This window comes from Urocampus carinirostris, chromosome 15 (genome assembly GCF_059441175.1).
Source record: "Urocampus carinirostris isolate Australia breed hairy pipefish chromosome 15, RoL_Ucar_1.0, whole genome shotgun sequence".
Lineage (NCBI taxonomy): Eukaryota > Metazoa > Chordata > Actinopteri > Syngnathiformes > Syngnathidae > Urocampus > Urocampus carinirostris.
Window position 1 is genome coordinate 11462372 of NC_142363.1, and position 17819 is coordinate 11480190.

Here is a 17819-nt window from a genome sequence, read left to right on the forward strand (position 1 = left end):
TTGGGCGTTCATTTATATCGTGATGTCAATACGCAGATCAATTGCAATATGTTGACATTTTTTAAACATAAATGTTTTCTTTATTCAATTTGACCTCTTTATTTAAAGGGACAGTGTTTATTATTCAGTGGTGGGCCATTAGGGTTTGCAAGGCCCTTCTCTTATGGGCTCAAAATATCATGAGATGTAATTATATTTTGTCCATGAATGCTTATTAAATAATTTCAAATTGCCAGTCAGTTTCCTTTTATTGAAATGAAATTATTGCTTTCATCCTGGTTGTGCGTTTTCCAGATGCGTGCTTTCATATTTAAGCATTTAACCATCCGAATGAGATTTGCAGGCCATTTGTAGTGTTCGTTAAAGCTGTTGGTTAACCAAATAGATTTCGAGTTGACGAGACCACAGCCTTTAGCAGGCGTAAGGAAATGTCAGTTAGGGGGCGGTAATGGATCAAAGTCTAAATTCTTTTGTCCTGCTAAATTATCCAACCATCCCTTATCTGCACCGCTTATCCTCAGTAGGGTCGTGGGGGTGTTGGAGTCCATAACAGCTATCTTCGGGCAGTGGGCAGGGGACACCCTGAACTAGTTGCCAGCCAGTCGCAGGGCACACAGGGACAGACAACTCACTCACTCATTCACACCTAGGAAAAATTTGGACCGGCCAATTAACCTCACTCGCTCATTCTCACCTGGGGACAATTTACACCAGCCAATTAACCTGACACGCAGGTTTTTGGAATGTTGGAGGAAACCTGAGTGCCTGGAGGAAACCCCAACATGCAAACTCCACACAAGAAGGTTCGATCTCATGATCTCAGAACTGTGCCGCACATGCGCTAAGCCCAGCGCTGCCCCTACTAAATCATAATAGCAATTATTTTTTTCGCTCAGCAGTGAACTTTTAGTTCATGTACAATTTTAACTTTTTTATACAAAGCAACTTTAATATCCAGAAACTCATAACTTCTGAAAAACACACAACAGTATGTCACTTTAAAAATGTTTACATTTCAGTGCAACAACAAATAAACTATGAATACAAGAATCAACTTTATATTTGTTATGAATAAAACAGGAAACAAATTAAAACACTTAAGATGTTAAAAAAAGATAAGATACAGAACAATTTGGACCTTTTTTATACTCAATACATTTAGTCAACAACACAGAAAAAAACATGCATATCGACCAATTAAAAGACAATACAAAGCGTCTCAAAGGAAACCAGCTCTTGATTTAGATCTGAAACGTTCGCGAATGACACATACCTAGAGGCCCTCACTGAAGGCCTAGGTGTAAAATGCAAGGCCTACCAATGGTATTATTTGACCACTAGATGTCATTGTATTGCGTCGTGCAACTGAAAACAAGTGCTAAAAAGCACAAGAAAGAATATGAAATGAAATGAAATGAAACGAGGCGGGGCGGCAGTAGCTCAGGAGGTAGAGCGCTCGTCTTGGGATCAAGGGATCCCAATTCGAATCCCGGCTAGTCCGTGTTACATGTCGAAGTGTCCTTGGGTAAGACACTGAACCCCTAATACCCCCAATAAGCAGGTTAGCGCCTTACATGGCTGCAAGGCCGCTATTGGGGAATGTGGAGCACATTGTAAAGCGCTTTGGAATGTCATTGACTTGAAAAGCGCTATATAAAATGCAGATCATTTCATTTCAATAAAATAATAATTTCTATAAGTATTTTATATATGCACGTTTATTCGTTGTTATGAAATGAATTACACACAAAACAACAAAAAGAAAAAAAAATATTTTTTGGTCAGTATACATAAATATTACAAGAGGTTAATACTGGGGGAATTTGTGATCTATTGTACGGGCCCAGGCCATCAGACCTCCGCAGACATCCTTCACTGTGATATCATCCACTTCTGATCCACTCATCTGGCATAGAATCTGCACAGCCTTCTGGGAGTCGTTGCCCAACTTACAAATCACATAAACTGCAAGAAACCACACAGACTGTTTTGGTGACAGAATGACATTCCTGCAACATTCTTTCGAAGAAATATGGCGGCGGGGACAACATAAAGTTTGATGTAAATCTCATTTAAAAAACGTGCTTTTTTGCAGTAAGGTCAGCATTTTTTATATTTTGGTGGTAAGCCGTGTTTTCGTGCAGACTACTCGTTGGTTATAGCAGAAAAAATTATCTGTGTCAAAGTCACCTAATCATGCACACATATTTTCATATTTTTTCAGTGTAGAAAAAAAATTGTATGAATAATATGTTACAGCAGGGGTGTTGGGCACGCCAATTATTTTTCCCCCCATTTTATCAACACTCCACTTATTGAAACATAAATATTTTGTTTGTTTGTTTGTTTGTACATGATTCAATTGTTTGTTTGTTTGTTTGTACATAATTCAAATTGAATCGTTTCTTCCGGCGCCGTCACGAATGGCAGCCACTCCAGCAGCTCCCGTGTTATTTTCGATTGTTCTCGATTGTTCTCAGCTCAGGGATGCTGCTGGAAATGTGAATTTCCCTTCGGGGATGAACAAAGTATCTATCTATCTATCTATCTAACAGATCTAATTGGGCCTGAGAGACATAATAAGCTGCAGTTTTAAATATGTCCACCGGATGTCATCAAAGTCTGGCGCCAAAGTTGTATTTGTTGACTACCAATCAGCAACCTGTTATTAGACTTAAAATAGAAGTCATGGACGCGCTCTTTAAAAAAAAACACAAACGGACGTTTCTACTGACTGCAAAATTTGCTACGAAACGACCTTTTATTCCCAGTAATTAGAAATTATTGGTTAACAACATAAAACACAGCACATGGTTGTCTTTGCAGAACTGCAAAGTACCGTATCTTCCGCACTGTAAGGCGCACCGGGTTATAGGGCGCACCCCCCAAAAATAGTTTTTGGTCCTATATTTTCCATACATAAGGCGCACCAGATTATAAGGCGCTACAATGGGAACGTCGACAAAACAGTCAGATAGTTCAGTCAAACTTATTACCCCCTTAACATTCTGAAAGCTTGCAAAGAAGCAAATACGTGTCGTAGACACGGATGCGGTGTCCGTACGATGTCACCAAACAAACATTTCTTAGTTTCCATTTTATTCTTTACTGGCAACTGTGTGGACAGTTTTCGCTATGCCGTAGTGCAACCCAACCTGTGTTTCACATTTATCTTTTTCTGCCAATTGCAGGCTTTGTTTCGCCCCTTTAGCCAATGCGAGCCTGTAAATGATAAAAAAGATCCGCCCCCTTTACCTCCAAATAACTTTAGCCAATAGTGATCCATTCAAATGATGATTGACACATTGGTTAGGAAATGAAACGCCGGTATATAAATCCCAGCATACACCGCGGACGACTTCGCCTTCGGGGGAAAATCTAGTCGGCGGCTGCTTGCTTTAGTTGCAAGACTTTGCGACTTAATATTGATCCATAAATAAGGTGCACTGTATTATAAGGCGCATGGTCAGCTTTTGAAAAAAATAAAGGCTTTTAGGTGCGCCTTATAGTGCGGAAAATACGGTAGCTTTAGCTACTTTATGATAAATATGATATATAACATCCAAGTGACCGAACACAGGTAAACACTTTCATTAAAAAAATTAAAAGCAGAAAAAGACTTTTAAATCATTTGCACCTAAACGAGCGAATGAACGATTGTGTATGATTTTGGTCGCTTTCCTGTTTCTCTGAGTTAGATCGTGGTAGGAATGAATCAGTAGTTGTTTTGCCTTTTTGAAATGTATTTAGGCAGCACGGCAGAGCAGTGGTTAGTGCGTGTGCGACACAGTTTTGAGGTCATGAGCTCAAACCTTCCTGTGTGGAGTTTGCATGTTCTCCCTGTACTTGCGTAGGTTTCCTCCCACATTCCAAAAACATGCATGTCAGGTTAATTGACAGGTTCGAATTGTTCTTAGGTTTGAATGAGTGAGTGAGTTGTCTGTCTCAGTGGGCCCTGCGACTGGCTGGCAACCAGTTCAGGGTGTCCCCTGCCCACTGCCTGAAGATAGCTGGGATGGACTCCAGCACCCTCATGACCCTACTGAGTATAAGCGATGCAGATAATGGATGGATGGATACATGTATTTTTACAAATCCATAGTTAAGAAACACTCAAAATATGTTTCATCTTAGTGAGGTTTTTTTTAAACCCTTGATTATCATTTTATAATCAAATCTGAATCGTATTTTATTTGTCAGCTTCCAAAACATCCCCAGCCCTAAAACTACACACTTTTTAAGCCATTTATTTACCAGGCCAGCTGCTGAGAGAGTGCATTTTATACCAAGTGGCCCCATGGATAACATGAGTTTGACACCCCTGCTTTAAAGTATGTGATAAATTAGTGAACAAAGCTTTTATCAAAAATGTGAATTTCTTTAAAATGGACCAGCTGTCAATTGTTTTGGAAAAGGGATCCCCTGGCAACAATGCTGCAAACAGTTACTATCATTCCAATATGTCCAAACGAACCCAGCGGTGCAAAAGCATGAAATGAACGGTGAACATACACAGACTTATGACAAGCAGATAGAGCCTGCACTTTGTCTTATTACCTGGAGGCAAGCTGACAGCGACCATCTGCTCTTTCAATTGGTTGACACGCTGCTGAAGCAACTGCATATGTTCAAGCTTTCTCTGTTCTAAACTAGAGAGTGGGATGTCTGGCAACAATGTTAGGAGAAACATCACAAGGAAGACGGGGATAATCATGTCACATAAAACTGACTTGAGTTTAATTTTTAAATTTGACATTTCTTTGAAGCCCCAATGTGCAATATTTAAACACTAGATAGCACTGTGTTGTCTGGTACGAGCAAAGGCCGTTGACAAACAACAAAGCGTGGCGGCAGGATTAAGTGGGGATTCTATTGGGAAGAAAAAAATATAAATTTCTCATACTACGACTTTTTTTATTTAAAAAAAAAACATTATAATGATAGATTATGTACAGTATGTCTCAAAAGTGAGTACACCCCTCACATTTCTGCAGAGATTTCTTTATGTTTAATACAACATCACTGAAGAAACATCGCTTTGAAAAACAAAAAAAGGAGTATGTAAACAAAGGCCATGGCTTACTGGAAAGATATCCGGTGGTCTGATGAAAATAAGATTCAGTTATTTGGCTAAGATGGTGTGAAGCAGGTGGCATGGCAGCTGAGTGGCTTGCACGTCCGCGGCACAGTTCTAAGGCCATGGGTTCAAATTCAGATACCAGCCTTCCTGTGCGGAGTTTGCATGTTCTCTCCATGCTTGCGTGGGTCCCCTGCGGGCAATCTAGTTTCCTCCCGCATTCTATGCTTGTCAGGTTGATTGGGCATTCCAAATTGTCCCTAAGTGTTAATGAGTGAGTGAGTTGTCTGTCTTTTTATGCTCTGCGACTGGCTGGCAACCAGATCAGGGTGTGCCCTGCCCACTGCCCAAAGAAAGCTGGAATGAGAACCCCAGCGACCCTACCGAGGATAAGAGGTGCAGATGATTGATGGTGTGAAGCATGTGAGGCGACAAACCAGGTGACAGCTACTTATATGTTCGTGTCATGCCTAAAGTCAGGCACGGTGTTGGGAATGTCATGGTTTGGGGCTGCATGAGTGCAACTGCAATCTGGGACGTGCATTTCATTAATGATAAACACAAGCATGTACTATGAAAAACTGGAGGAGAGAAGGATCCCTTACCTCCAGAAAATGGGTCACAGGGCAATGTTCCAGTCTTAGGGGATGGACTGGCGAAGAAGGTCTCCAGATCTAATTCCAAAAGAACATCTTTGGGGCATCCTCAAGCAGAAGGTGGAGAAGCACAAGATCTTGAATATCCCCCAGCTGAGTCGTGTGGACATGGAGGAATGGAAGAGGATTCCAATAGCAATTTGTGAGACTAGATTTTACTTAAGGGTGTACTCACTTTTTCTTACCAGGGGTTTAGATACTAATGGCTAAATTTTGAGGGGAAAATTTAATTTACACTGCTGTATAAGCTTTGCACAGGCTACCTTTCATTGTGTCGAAGGGATGTTCCTTCAGTGTTGTTCAATTAAACATTATTATGAAATGTGAGGGGTGTATGCACTTTTGTGACATACTGTATTTTTGCCTAGTATTCAAATCCGTTTTTTTTTCTTAATGAAAGTTTTTTTTTGTACCACTAGGAGACATTACACACTGTCCCTTCAAGGATACTGAGCGAGCTGGGTAAATGGCAGATATTCACTTCCACAGGGGGGCGCACATCTAAGAGGAGATGGGGCTCTGCTTTATCCACAATGGATTTGTAATCCTGCAAACACAAATAATTTCTGTCAACCTCAGCCAATTGCTATCCTTATTTATGATTGCATTTCCCCTTATTAAGCGATAGTAAACCATACAAACACAATGCCACACCTATTTACTCACATCAAGAAAGACTATGTAGAATAAAATCAAAGATAATTTGTGTAAAGGAGTTTATTGATTTACCAAAACACATATATATATATATATATATATATATATATATATATATGGCATCTTTCCCACTTCTTTCCCCACTTGCAGTAAATTGTCTGTATCTTATTATACTCATTTCAACTTTATTTATAAAAGCCTTTAAAGGAGCCACTTGAAGAAAAAGTGCTGTAGACAAATAAAACGTTGTGTTAAAAAACCTTAAATAGACTATAAAATAATGAAAGCAGTTGAAAAGCTAAGGTATAAAAATTGATTTGACTTCATGAAAGCACTCAGGAAAAAACACCTGGACCAAGAGGTACATTTTCACATTGGTTTCGTTAAGTAACAACGATGAAAAAAACTATTTTTGTTTGGATTTTTTTTTTACATATATGTATATATATATATGTATATATAAAAAATAATCAGTGAGGGAGCATGTCTCATGTGCAAGGGCAAATTGTTCCAAAGTTTGGGAGCAGCAACAGAAAAGGCTATCAGCTATGAGTTTCCTTTTAAACCTCGGAACCTCGATCAGCAGCTGATCGGCTGACCTGAGGCACCGAGCAGGAAGTTGACAGTGAAGCAGCTCGCTGTGGTAAGGGCTGGGCAAGGACATTTAAACAAAAGAATGTTAATATGAACCCTGAAATGAACAGCCACCAGGAAAGCCAGAACAGGTGTAACATGCTCCTTTTTACGTATGCAAGTTAAATGTCGAGCATCAGCATTTTGGACCCGGTGTCGGCGTGAAATGAAAGACTGGCTGATGCCATAATACAATGTATTGCAGTGAATTAAATCCTAATCTCAAAATGCTCACGTGTGAGAAAGGGCTTTACTTTTGCCAACTGCCTTAGATGGAAGAAGCTTGACTTCACTACGGAAATCATTTGTTGATCTAGTTAATAAGCAAATGTCCATCTTAAAACCAAAGTTAAAAAAAGTTGGCTTTACACATAGTGCCACCCAGCTCGGTGGCCTTGGGAGTAAAGCGCCCGCCCCGAGACTGGTAGATTTCTAGTTCGAGCCTCAGGCGGGTCATACCTCAGACTTACGACATTGGTACCCATTGCTTCCCTGCTTGGCGCTCGGCATTAATGGTTGGAATTGAGGGTTTTGTTCACCTTATGACTACTCCCGACGAGATGTTGCAACAAATCAGTTGGGTTATGCGAGGGGGCTGGGAATCCCTTCGTCTGTATCAATCTCCCAGCAAGAGTCAAAAATGTGAATGTGTTCTTGACTCTTGCCACCTCCAACTAGGGGGATATATGGCTCAGATATATATATATATATATATATATATATATATATATATATATATATATACAGGACTGTCTCAGAAAATTAGAATATTGTGATAAAGTTCTTTATTTTCTGTAATGCAATTAAAAAAACAAAAATGTCATACATTCTGGATTCATTACACATCAACTGAACTATTTCAAGCCTTTTATTATTTTAATATTGCTGAATTTGGCTTACAGCTTAAGAAAACTCAAAAATCCTATCTTAAAATATTAGAATATCATGAAAAAGTATACAAGTAGGCTATTCAACTAATCACCTGAATCATCTAATTAACTCGAAACACCTTGCGAGGGTTTCCTGAGCCTTAAAAACACTCAGCTTGGTTCAGTAAACTAAATCACAAGTATGGGGAAGACTGCTGATCTGACTGCTGTCCAGAGGACCATCATTGATACCCTCCATCAGGAGGATAAGACACAAAAAGAAATTTCTCAAAGAGCAGCCTGTTCACAGAGTGCAGTTTCAAAGCATATCCACAAAAAGTCTGTTGGAAGGGAAAAATGTGGCCGGAAACGCTGCACAACCAAGAGAGATGACCGCAGCCTTAACAAAATTGTGAAGAAGAGCCGCTTCCAGAATTTGAGGGAGCTTCAAAGACAGTGGGCTGAAGCTGGAGTCCAGGTATCAAAAGCCACAGTTCACAGACGTGTCCGGGAAATGGGCTACAATAGCCGTATTCCCATGGTCAAGCCACTTCTGAACTCAAGACAACGGAAGAAGCGTCTGACTTGGGCTATGGAGAAGAAGCACTGGACAGTTGCAGAGTGATCCAAAGTCCTCTTTTCAGACGAAAGCAAGTTTTGCATTTCATTTGGAAGTCAAGGCGCCAGAGTCTGGAGAAAGGCTGGAGAGGAGCAAAATCCAAGTTGCTTGAAATCCAGTGTGAAGTTCCCACAGTCAGCAATGGTTTGGGGAGCCATGTCAGCTGCTGGTGTTGGTCCACTGTGTTTCATCACGTCCAGAGTAAATGCAACTGTGTACCAAGAGATTTTAGAGCACTACATGCTTCCATCTGCTGAAAAGCTCTATGGAGATGAGGATTTCATTTTCCAGCATGATCTGGCACCTGCCCACAGTGCCAAAACCACCAGTAACTGGTGCACTGACCATGGCATCACTGTCCTTGATTGGCCTGCTAATTCCCCTGACCTGAACTCCATTGGGAATTTGTGGGGTATAGTTAAGAAGAAGATGAAAGACACCAGACCTACAAATGCAAATGAGCTGAAGGCCGCTATCGAAGCATCCTGGGCATCAATAACACCTCAGCAATGCCACAGGCCGATTGCCTCCATGCCACGCCGGATTGATGCAGTAATCCGTGCAAAAGGATTCCCAACCAAGTACTGAGTGCATCAATGGACATTTTCAAATGTTTGATTTAGTTTTGCTGTTACAAAATTATTTTTTTACTTGGTCTGAGGAAGTATTCTAATATTTTGAGATAGGATTTTTGAGTTTTTTTCAGCTGTAAGCCAAAATCAGCAATATTCAAATAATAAAAGGCTTGAAATAGTTCAGTTGATGTGTAATGAATCCAGAATGTATGACATTTTTGTTTTTTTAATTGCATTACAGAAAATAAAGAACTTTATCACAATATTCTAATTTTCTGAGACAGTCCTGTATATACGTGTGTGTAGTGCCAAGCAGCCCAAGTCAATAGGCTCTTCAGGCCACGCAACACATCAGGTAAGTAGAAGGGGGGCAGCGTGGGTGAAGAGTGACTTTATGCTCTTCACCACATATTATTGTTAGGGTAGCAATAAAATGGAGAAGGTAAGGAAAAAACATTTTCAAGTACAGTCAAAATCCTACCCAAACCCCCAAAAAGATGAAAAACAATAGTCTATTTGAGTTCGTCTAAAAAAAAAAAAAGCATGTACTTGCACGTATAACATAATGAGCGTGACAAAGGCTGCAATGATAACACAAGCCAGAAGATGGCGTCAGCAAGTAGAAAGTTCCAAATTCTGTGCCAGACCTTTCAGTCTACATGCAATACAATGTTAGTTTTTGCCTGTAAAAAAAATACTAGAACATTTGAGCTTATTGAATGCAGTGATAGAATCTGCACATTATTTTCACAAATTATAAGAGGATCTTAAGGTTAAAGGCAGAAAAAATGATATCCAATAAAAGACAGGATACACTGGCTACAACATTTCCCCACCTGTACTGTGATCCTTTGATCTCTGGACAGGATGCAGAGTCTACGACACTGAGAACACAACAAAATTGTACTGATTTTGTAAATTATCAAATACATTTAATCATTTCTGGAAACTTATGCTTAATAACATCAAGGCCAACCTTATCCGTTGCAGCGGAGCCACAGAAAGCTTCGTAGTCGACTAGTCGGGTTACGCTGGGCTGGACTCCGCACACCACACATTTGGACATCTTGGGGCGTAACCGGATGGACCTGAACCTGACACTTAGGGCATCGAACATCACAAGCTGCTGGCTGCAGGATGCTGATACATGTGGTTAAGTAAAATGTTTTTTTGATCAAAAAATAATAAATTTGAAACAGGGAAGAGAATTATTAAACCGTACTTTGCATATTACGCTCAAAATGAACAAAATGATCTCTCATACGCCATATCAGATAGTTTTGCTTGTTTATATACATTATTTTTCACTTTTACATAATAAACTATGTTAAAAATAGTCCTACAAACTACTACTACTTAAAGTGATCAAATTAGCTGTTATCTGCCAAATCAGATCATTTGAGTAATTTTTAAGTATTGCAGTTTGTATTTTCTTGGAAAACTATGCTAAAAATAAGGTATAAAAAAATCATGATTACAACAAACAAAATGTATCTACAATAAAACAACATTTTCAGTCAAAATAGGCTAGAAAATATCGAATACCAAGATGAAAAAGTTGCAAAGTAATATGCTAGTGAAAGAAGGAATGTATTTTTTGCAGTGCATGCTGGCCCAAAGCGAGGTATTTTGCAGAGTTCACCCAACAATGTTAAATCAACACATTGTGTATTTAATGCACATTTTGATTAACTTCACGAGGGTGCTTATTTTTATCAGAATCAGATACATAGGGCAGTGAGGTGAAGTGCACATAAACAATAAGTTGTTATGCCAGAAATAAGATACATCCATGCCCAGAAGCTATCTTTATGACTTCCAATGCTTGTAAGCAGCCCATTATGCCTGGAACTGAAAGACAAGTGAAACATTTTACTGAGCACCATCAATTTAACTCAGTCACGACCATTGACGACTATAGCCGTCAAAAGTCACATATTTGCAGTCAGCTGGTGGTGAATGTGTTGCCAGCCCGCATTTCTGGAGTCAGAGAAGTCTGTCCACAGCTTAAGAATTCAAGGAAAGTGGCTGGACTTACCCACTCCTAAAACCCCTCCATCAGCACAATTTGTCACCGTCTCTGGGGGTGGAGGTGCGGGGTAGAGGCATCTGTAGCAAGGGCCTCCTTCATAGTTATATACAGTCAACTACGGACCAAAGAAATTATAATCTGACTCCAAGAGATAGGATTTGCAAGATGAGAACATTTTACCTGTCCCTCCAATCTAAGGGCACTTGCTGATACAAGAGGCTTGCCACTCAGCACACAAGCATCATTGACAAGATAACGGGTGGGGACATTGTCGGAGCAGTCGGCCACAATGTCGTATATGAAATCATTTAAGTAAAGGAACTCTAGTCATACTCTTATTTCAATTTAGTCATCTAAAACTTGAGTGACGGAACAGGATACTGTTGAATGAGTTGCAAAGCATTCTCCGGTGAAAGCTGTAAGTGGTATGGAATACACTCCACAGTTGAGTTCAACCTGTAAGGAAACATTCAAAAGTAAACATTCCTAGCAACTATAGCAAATCTATAACTCTAATGTCACATAATATTTTGGGAGAATCTGCAGTATACAAGAGGAAATGCATTGACGACAATAAGGTTTTTGTAGCAGTTTCTGCACATAAGCACTTTAGATATATGAATGTTTCATGATAGCTACTTATGTTTTTATCAAACAGAGTAAGGTAACTAAAGACGTAAAATTAAGTGTATAGTTTAAATATGGTAACATAATTGAGGATGCATTTGTAGATTCCCTGGCCTGATTAGACTGGCATGTCAACACAGACTAAAAACTAACAGGACCTAAAATACAAAGTAAAAAAAATGACAGAGCTACCCATCCATTCATCCATTATCCGCACCGCTTATCCTCAGTAGGGTCGCGGGGTGCTGGAGCCCATCCCAGCCAGCCTCGGGCAGTGGACACCCTGAACTGGTTGCCAGCCAATTACAGGGCATACAGGGACGGACAAATCACTCGCTGATTCACACCTAGGGACAATTTGGACCGGCGAATTAACCTGACCTGCATGTTTTTGGAATGTGGGAGGAAACCGGAGTGCCCGGAGAAAACCCACGCAAGCACGGGGGGAACATGCAAACTCCACACATGAGGTTCGTACTAATGACCGCAGAACTGTGCCGCACACGTGCAATCCAATGCGCCGCCGTGCTGCCTTGACAGAGCTACTCAGTTATAAAAATAATAGTGGCCAACTGGACATACTGTACAGTAAATGGAAACATATAAAAAAAAAAATCAAAGTAGCATTTGGAGTTACATATATGCAAGTCTCTAACTCACTTTTATGACCAACTTAAGATTTTTGCTTAAATTAGCTTCCATCGACAGCACAAACGTTGGTAACAAGTTTTAAAAATGAATAAGGCACTCATCTTAAAATGTCCCTGGTGTACAAAACAGGATACTGTAGACTGCATTAATTATGAAACCACTGATCACTGGCCAAATCATAATTGATAAAAGTGGCGAAAAGTATTTGTTGTTTTATTTTTATATAGAAAAATACCCTTTGCACCTTTAGTTTGGTAAAATATTTGAAAATCTGCAAAAACCTTAGATCAAACCATCTTCAAATGCATTGTGCTAAACCCCAGAAGTTCAACAGTAGATGGAAACAGGAGCCTGTGTGGTTTCCTAGTGGTAAAACGGCACCCTCATATGGTAAAAGCCAAACCATGTGCATACTAACCACAACGGGGTGGGGGCAACAGTAAACAAAAGCTGCCGCCTCTGAAATAACATGTTTACACAATATCTGCAGTCGAGAGTCGAGCACACGCCCAAATATAACCTGTGGCCAGACTGAAAAGCGACTGAATAAATTACACAGAAATCATCAAGGTCACGGCTTCTACAATAATATGTCTTCTAATGATTATCAGAGTAGCCTCTTTCCTATTTGAGGACGGCACTAGTCAAGTTTTAAAAATCTTATTTTTATGCATATTAGATGACAAAAAAGCACCATACATAAATGTGACAGTAAAACTCAAAAATCACCTTTTAACCGAATTGGCAGCAGAAAGAGCTTTTGTCTGACCCTGGTTCTCCTCGCCATGAAGCACTTGTCTATGCAGATTACTGAGCTCCACCTCATCATAGTCCAGCAGACCCAGACGTCCTGTGGCGACACACAGACAGAACAACTCTGAATAGTTGCGCAGAACTTTGTAAAATAGTGACATCTGCTGTGCAAAAATGTGTCATTTGGAGTCAAACTCACCTATCTGGTTTATACAAAATCTATCTAGTCTTTTAGTAATCATACTTGATGTTACACAGGCACATTCTGCAAGATTTTAATAACTTGCAAGAACTCGCGGGTTTAGTTCAGCCTCAAAGGATTAACATTTTTGGCTTTTTGCCATTTTATGCCAAAAGAAACAGAATCATGAAAAAGAGTTGTTAAAAGACCAAGTGGAGAAGAGACTATAAGAGATGTAATACATTTAGAGTATGGTACATTGTTCGGACTGGTGCTTCTCAAACGGGTGCAAGTGTGCAAGTTCATGTGAGATTTAAAATAAAGTTATTAAAAAGCATTCATATCATAAGAATTTTCAAATAATATATTCTGTCAACATTTGAGGAAAATATAAAAACTGACTGCACATAATGGATGTTTACATTGAGTGGGCATTGTTTATTCATTGTATATTAATGAATCATTTTAGAGGTTTTTTTAACGTTTTCTCTCGGAAAACTGTACTAGTAAAGCTTTTTTGTGACTTGACAAAAAGGTCAATGTTTTTCTAAAAAAGAAAAAGAAAACCTAAAAGTATCAAACTTAGAAGATGATTTTGCTTTTCAAATACTTTTTCATCTGCCAAAATATTTCTTAAAATTATACATAAAATGAGCAAAGAAATTGATACCACTGAACACCTTGATAAAAAAGGGCAACATAATAGTCAAGAAATCAAGTCAATAATTAACCAAGAAGTCATTATTTAATCAACATGTATTTCCTTTTATTAAATTCAAATGCCACAGTGCAATATTTCAGCCTGTTAAGTTAAAACATTTCGAGGTACAATGTACAGGTGAGGTAATGGGTCGCAAGGTTTGACTCAACTTTTCAGTATTTAGGTTAAAAAATGAGGCGAACAGATGAGGAAAAATACTCTATTTTAATACGCACACACATGGAATTCAGCAGCAGAGTGAAAGCAGCTAACAGCAGCAGGAAAATGAAGAAGAAGAAGAAGAAGAAGAAAATGTCTCTTTTCTTGAAGTTCTTAGGCTTTGAAAACAAAAACTGGTAAACAGTAAAATGCAGTATGTCACTAAGCTAACATAGTTTCTTTTAGAAACTGTAAAAAAAGAAATTGCACAACTTAAGCTCTGTTGACTTGACCATCAACTTAGATATGAACTTGTAACTTAAAATTGTTTTGCCTGGTGTCTTGTACACAGGGTTGGGTAGGGTTACTTTAACTTGATTACTTTCAATTACTTTTGGATTACTCCAATACCAAATATGCTAATAAAAGACAAAAGAAACTAAATATGAATAAAATTACTAAATTTTGTGCAGGCTTGAGGACTAACAGAACACATGGAATGGCAAAATGATGTTGGCAAGCTGTTTGGATTTATTTTCATTTTGTTTCTGTCGCATTTTATGTTAGTTTTGCCGGAGATCAAAGAGATCAAAGCCAGGCGAGAAAGCTTTACCACGTGTTGTGAGTCATAATTTTATTCATATTTAGTTTATTTTGTCTTTTATTAGCATATTTGGTATTGGAGTAATCCAAAAGTAATTGAAAGCAATCAAGTTAAAGTAACCCTACCCAAACCTGCTTGTACAGCTTATCAAACTTGTACAGCATCAATCTTAACGCAGGTTTGTCAACTATTGAACGGCAGCATTTCAGTAGGTATGTACTGAGTAATACAATGCATTAGCCTGTGTTAGCTCCTTGCGCTGGCACCTTCTTGAAACAAAGTTTGCAGAACCGCTTCTTCTGTATTTTGGGGCTTACCGCTGTCGCTCGGTATAAACCTACATTGTGTTCAAAATACTGAAGTTGTACATGGTTTAGAATCTAAAATAACAGATAACCGGTGTTGTGTGCGTCTCTATGCGTTGACATCATTTCCTCGACATTTCAGTCATGAGTGGTCACAAAGAGGGGAGGATGGAAAGAAATAAAAGACGGTAACCGCGAATGAAAATTTGCCCGTCTCCGAGCACTACCATGTACTGTCAATATTTTCCCATTTATCCTGAAATGCTTGTATCATATTTTTCTGATTTAATTCTTTATTGCATGTTTATCCTGGAGTGCCAGGTCTACTTTTGTGGTCAACAACGTTCATTACATTGTTGTCAATGACAAAATGAAGATAGTTTAAATTCTATGTTGAAAGCCCAATTGGGACAACTGTTTGGCATTTTTCAGTAGGCCAATCCATTACTCACCTACACCTGCTGCTGCTAAATACTGAGCCAGTGGACAGCCCAGTCCTCCACAACCCACAATCAGAACAGATGTCTTGAGTAAGTTGAGCTGTCCTGTGGAAAAATCAAAACCTGACTTGTATGTGTTGTCATGCCAGGATCATTATCCAACATGCAAAGAAGATTTCTAACCTTGTACACCCAACTCTGGGAGGAGGAGCTGCCGGCTGTACCTCATAATGTCTTCATTGGAGAGAGCCGATTTGGCTTTTAGTGGAGTTACTTCAGTCACCTGGTCATGTAGCTGAGGCCCCAGAATGTTGTTCTTCTAGAAAACCAAAGAGAGCGGATGCTCTTACTAATCATTTAGGAGTTTGAGTTTAGTTAAAATGAACCTGTAAGGAAAACATTCATAAGTAAACATTACAGGAACTTGGGATTTTTGGGGGCAATAGATTTTGAAGACCTTGGCTGCAAATTGGTTTAAGATTGCTGTACTTGTGAAACAGAAATGTTCACATGACAAGATAATGATTTTTGTAGGGTGACGTCGTTTGGGACGCATATAGCACTCTTAACATCCCCATTACAAAAATTGAAATGATCTGCATTTATATAGCGCTTTTCAAGTCAATGACTTCCCAAAGCGCTTTACATTGTGCTTCACATTTCCCAATAGCGGCCGTGATCTGTGCAGCCATGTAAGGCGCTAACCTGCTTATTGGGGGTATTGGGGTTCAGTGTCTTACCCAAGGACACTTCCACATGTAACACGGACAAGCCGGGATTCGAATTGGGATCCCTTAATCCTAAGACGATCGCTCTACCTCCTGAGCTACTGCCGCCCCGCTTTGATTTGAGGACAAAACCGTGGCACACACCAAACAATACCAGCTTTACTGCAGTAATTCAGGTTATAGGAATCCTAAAGTTAAGAGCAACGCTGGAAGGAGCCATTCAACATCGGAAAAGAAAATATGTAAGAAAAGGGTCCATTTGTCCATTTATGATTTGGCCGAGAGTGTACAAAAAGGGAAATAACAGAAAACCATTACAAACTGTAAAACAAAGATGATGAGTCAAATGACAATGTGATAGTTTCTAAATACACGAATACATGTTTCAAAGGCCCTGCGACCCAAGTGAGAATAAGCAGCGCAGGAAATAGATAGGTGATGGATGGATGTTACAATGGTGTAAAAAGCAATTATGATAAAATATGTTAAAATGATTCATGGAGGAAGTGTCAAAGAATATTTAGAGGACAGATCTCCTACAACCCTTGGGTTCAACGTGTTATATGTTTTCCATTCCTGGGTGATACGTAAGGGCGGCTAGCTCATGAGGTAGAGCGCTCGTCTGGGGATCAAGAGATCGCACGTTCGAATCCCGGCTCCTGCGTGTTACATGTCGAAGTGTCCTTGGGTAAGACACTGAACCCCTAATGCAGGTCTCCGCCATGCGTGGCTGCACGGCCGCTATTGGGGTGTGAGTGTGGGTGAATGTAAAGCACATTGAAGTCTTCATTGACTTGGAAAAGCGCTATATAACTGCAGATAATTTCATTTGCTAATTATTTGCAATAAGTCTGAAAGAAATAGTAATTTGAAACCAAATCTAAAATAAAATTTTCCAAATGTTTTCAGGGCTGCAAAATACTTAGCAGTGAGGCTCATCCCCAAGTAAACGTATCTTACAAGCGTGAGATTACTTAAAATGAGAGCTAAACTTGCTAATATAAAGTTCAAATGTTTTTGACAAGGAGCGCGAATATCAAGACTAAATTAAATGAACCCCGATTTAAGATGGTCAATTCAATTCGAGTGATTTAATAAAAGATAAATATACATCTTATGTCCTGAGAGTTCAAATCTTAGATTTGTTATATCAAAACTGTCTTCAAGATTGCTGCGTTCTCTACAGTTTCTAAATGTATTCCAAATTAATGTAGATAACTTTGATCTGCTGATATGTTTACCGCAGAAGAACGCAAAGTAGCAATACATGCATGCAAAAATGTTGTATGCAAAGTATGACAATAAACTTCAGAAGCCGACTTGCTTATAGCCAGCCAACACGAAGCATTTTCTGTACCTTTTCGAATGCTGCCAATTTATTCTTCAGAGCGGCGATCTCTTTCTCTTTTTCTCTCAGTTGTGCCCTCAAGTAATTCTCATCATCTTTCATGGGTGTGATAACTTCCATTATCTAAATAGATTTTTTTTGTCTACGGATTAGACGGCGGTGCAATGTGAGATTCAGTATGGAACTATCTACCCAAAGTACACAC

At 39.3% G+C, this 17819-nt stretch overlaps 1 protein-coding gene across 3 annotated transcripts; it reads right to left on the bottom strand.

The window, feature by feature from the left end:
• Nucleotides 1-1700: 1700 nt before the first annotated feature.
• Nucleotides 1701-17819, bottom strand: mocs3 (molybdenum cofactor synthesis 3). Of its 3 annotated transcripts, none has more exons than XM_088354134.1 (13): nt 17624-17819; nt 15722-15857; nt 15551-15643; nt 13126-13246; nt 11500-11574; nt 11299-11416; nt 11125-11233; nt 10875-10937; nt 10063-10226; nt 9923-9970; nt 6184-6280; nt 4558-4665; nt 1701-1965 (listed from the first exon to the last, which is right to left on the bottom strand). In XM_088354134.1, exons 1-13 carry the CDS (start codon nt 17732-17734, stop codon nt 1808-1810), a joined length of 1401 nt encoding a protein of 466 aa, XP_088210260.1. In that variant the 5' UTR covers nt 17735-17819; the 3' UTR covers nt 1701-1807. The 3 variants fall into 3 exon arrangements, with proteins under 3 accessions (XP_088210260.1, XP_088210259.1, XP_088210261.1); XM_088354133.1 differs by having other exon boundaries at nt 15551-15661; XM_088354135.1 differs by lacking the exon at nt 10875-10937 and having other exon boundaries at nt 15551-15661.

Excerpts from the sequence above, each read along its gene's own strand:
- mocs3 (XM_088354133.1), bottom strand. The coding sequence starts at position 17,734 with ATGGAAGTTATCACACCCATGAAAGATGATGAGAATTACTTGAGGGCA. Across the intron at positions 13,247-15,550 it reads TTTAGCAGCAGCAGGTGTAG|GACGTCTGGGTCTGCTGGAC; the intron begins GTGAGTAATGGA and ends GTGTCGCCACAG. Across the intron at positions 9,971-10,062 it reads GCTCCGCTGCAACGGATAAG|TGTCGTAGACTCTGCATCCT; the intron begins GTTGGCCTTGAT and ends TTGTGTTCTCAG.